This window comes from Coenobita brevimanus, chromosome 60, assembly GCF_032717465.1.
Source record: "Coenobita brevimanus isolate Jiangsu-jjx chromosome 60, ASM3271746v2, whole genome shotgun sequence".
Lineage (NCBI taxonomy): Eukaryota > Metazoa > Arthropoda > Malacostraca > Decapoda > Coenobitidae > Coenobita > Coenobita brevimanus.
Genome location: NC_137013.1, coordinates 3,330,503 through 3,333,815, shown reverse-complemented (window position 1 = coordinate 3,333,815; position 3,313 = coordinate 3,330,503). Strand labels below are relative to the sequence as shown.

The 3,313-nt window shown below is 40.0% G+C and overlaps 1 protein-coding gene across 1 annotated transcript; it reads left to right on the top strand.

Annotated features, from left to right (window-relative positions):
* Positions 1–1,575: 1,575 nt before the first annotated feature.
* LOC145403163 (uncharacterized) lies at positions 1,576–2,629 on the top strand. Its single transcript, XM_080274982.1, has 3 exons — positions 1,576–1,587; positions 1,943–2,009; positions 2,286–2,629. Exons 1-3 carry the CDS (start codon positions 1,576–1,578, stop codon positions 2,627–2,629), a joined length of 423 nt encoding a protein of 140 aa, XP_080131108.1.
* Positions 2,630–3,313: the final 684 nt, after the last annotated feature.

Below are 3,313 nucleotides of genomic sequence, written 5' to 3'. Positions count from 1 at the left end.
CAAATAATTACAAGTTACTGTTCGTCATATCCTTTATTTGCATTATGATACAAGAACCTGTCCTACCCACCACTATATTATAACCATCTGTGGAGGACAAATATATATCGTCTTAATATCTAAAAAGTCTATAAATGTGCTAATCATGTCCATCTTTGGGATGATCTTGAAGAGTGTTCATAGGAAAATAGAAAGTACAATATTACGATATCCGAAGAGTTAAGGATTATTGTCTAACTGACTGAATGTAAATCGAATATTTAAAAAAGAAGACAGTGAACTGGGTAGCACACGCACAATTTACTTGGAAGTATTAAGAGAGCTGTATTCAAGCAGACAATGCTTTTGCATGTAGTTGTTTCCATTTTGTCCCCTTTCAACCCGCACTATGATAGAAGACCTGGGGGTAACTCGGACGACTGTGGGTTGTATTCTCGTGGAAGTTTATATAGTAGAAAAAAATTAAGTGCCTGCCTTAATTATCTTTTCTGAAGTCGGTGAGCGAAAGTCTAGTCATTCTTCCTCATCATTTAAAAACAAAAGAGTATTATTCCTAACAAAAATATTAGACACCGTAACCAATTTGACCAATGGCAATACACGTAATAAGCTATCACCACAGCGTATCATTACTTTTCACAAGAGCAATAGTGATCAGACTCGATCACCAGACCATCCCACCCACCCATGTCTCATACACTGTCAAAAGAAAAAAAAATCAATGAATGAAAAAAATTAATCAGAGCGACACACCTTGTCGCTGGATATCCTCCCCGTGACCTTCATGTTACAAGAGCTGATTATGCTTCCGCTAAAGCAGAACATTTCCTAAATATCTTGACATATATCCGAGAACTTGATACAAAGGCAACCCACGTATTAAATGAAATTTTCTTTTATGAAGTCCCCATCATTCATGTTTTTTTCCCCTTAATAATTTCTAATACTCTTCAACTTTGGCATGTTTTTGAGCCCTTCCCGTATATCCATGTATTTAATGTATTTCGAGGCTTCTTAAATTTCTTTATTAACTTATGCTCACACACCATTGAGATACTATAACTAGAAACCAAATGAAAAGCAGTTGCGTATGTTACAGTGGCTCAGATTGCTCAAAATATATGATTCCTGTAAAGTAAGAAACAAGTTCCAAGATCATTCTGAGGGACAGCGTGAGCCATAAAAACACATGACACCAGTCACCATAATACAGCACAAGCAAAACAATTCCATAAACACTGAATACTATATATCATTTTTTTAGCCCATAGCTCTTTCAGATTTCATTCATCCAACAAATATTGCCCAAATACCAATCTTTTCTTGCTCAGACTACTGCAATTTTCTCAGTCTGTTATTATTTTTTTTATAATAACTAATGATCCATAAGACTTGTTTCTAACCTCACCCAACTCCACCCCCACTCATCCCGACGCATCCACAAGGCCATTCAAGGGGGGTCAGAGGAAAAAGGAGGAAGTGAGGAAACAATCTAAAGGTGAGGTCACTGTGGGTATATATTCTGGGTTGAACAGTGATCGAGTCAGTTACGTCTTGAGCGAACTACAAGCAACAATGAACACTAAGGTAGACACTAACTGGGTTTTTCTTGATCGTATGCTTTGACTAACAGACAGCAAAGTCAACATACTGGGGTTTTCTGGATTTGGTGCAGAATTAGATACAAACCTGATCTAAAGTTTCTAGTATGTTTGTTGATACTATCTGCAAATGTCTGTGTTAATTCGAGGAAACTAGACAATATCCAGGATGAGTAAAGGAACAGTTCACTTAGATCCAACGTTCTGTTTCAAGTATCAGGCTAAACAACATAGGTTCTGACAGTATGGGTGAGATACGGCATATTTACAGATCTCTGTATATCTCGCTGTAATTTAGATAACCATGAAAACATCGTGAATTCTCATTTCTTTGTCTGCAGATCCTCATCCTGCTGGGCCTGGCTGCACTGGCTGCATCAGAAAGTGCCGAAGACACTAGCAACGGCGATTCTGGGGTGAGGACTTTGCCCAGCTTTTAAAGTTTCCATAGATATATTTTCCCACTCAGAATTATAACAAACTATTTCACACCAGGTTGTCTGATTCAAGAGGTATGATTGTATTTATTCCAGACATAATGAGGTACAAAACGAGTGGAACTAAGAATATAATCGATTTTGCATGATTTGATCATATTGATAACATAGGCCTCAACGTACGGTACCTTTTCCTCATTACCGTCTATTTTGCTAAAGCTGCGCGGAGATTTTATAGAGATTCAACTCCTCCAACAGTCCCACGAGTCCTCTGAATCTGGCGAGGCCAAGTACGACTTCAGCTGGGCCGTGAGTGACGAGTCTTCCGAGAACCACTACGGCCACCAGGAGGCCCGCGACGGTGACAACACCCAGGGGTCGTACTACGTGCTGCTTCCCGATGGTCGCCGCCAGACGGTGACCTACTACGTGGACGGTGACGATGGCTACATTGCTGACGTCAAGTACTCGGGTGAGGCCTCCTTCGAGTCCGGATCCTACGAGTCATCATCGTCCTCTGAGTCATCCTTTGAGGCTCCCCGCTACGCCCCTCCCCAGCGCCGCTACTATGACTCCAACGAGTCCAAGTAAATGAACCTAACATGATTTTCCAAGATAAAGGATTGCTAATGGACCAAGACTCAACGTCAACGATCTGGCCCACCTCTTCTTTCTGCCTACTAGGCGTTCCTTTTGTAATTATTTATTGTCCGACCTCTTTCCTAATTTATTAAAGATATTTGCAGCATATATTAACTTATTCTTGCAACCAGTTTTGTGTCCCTTTATTTATAAACATTTAATTTTCTATTTTGTTTGTGTATGAGTGATTTCGACCTATGGATCACTATACTATTTTCAATTTTATTTTGCCTAGAATCACCATTTCTATATTTTGAGCAGAGAGTTGGATTAATAGATTAACATTAGAATGCGCTGCCAATCAGGATCAAGTGCCATGGAAAGGAAGTAGAGCTGTAGTACTGTCTTATTCTGCCGGTGAACCACGGGAAATAAACTGCAAAATTACGAAAATCCTTGCCAATTAATCAATCAGTCATTTCCTGTGGCACCCCACGGGATGCATAGGGCCTCGATGAACTGTCTCCACCAATATTTGTCTCTTGCCATCTCCTTCAGGTCCCACCAACACTCCTCTCCTGCTTCTCTATTCATTGTCCTCAACCAGGTTTCCCTCGGCCTACCTCATTAAAGTTAAAGAAGTATGGCAGTATAAGAAAATCTGTTTATGTCACTGAACTGTACATATTTGCA

What these genes read in the sequence shown, in the direction of transcription:
- LOC145403163 (XM_080274982.1), top strand. An exon ending in CGAAGACACTAGCAACGGCG is followed by an intron (nt 2,010 to 2,285) that starts ATTCTGGGGTGA and finishes TAGAGATTCAAC; the next exon opens with TCCTCCAACAGTCCCACGAG.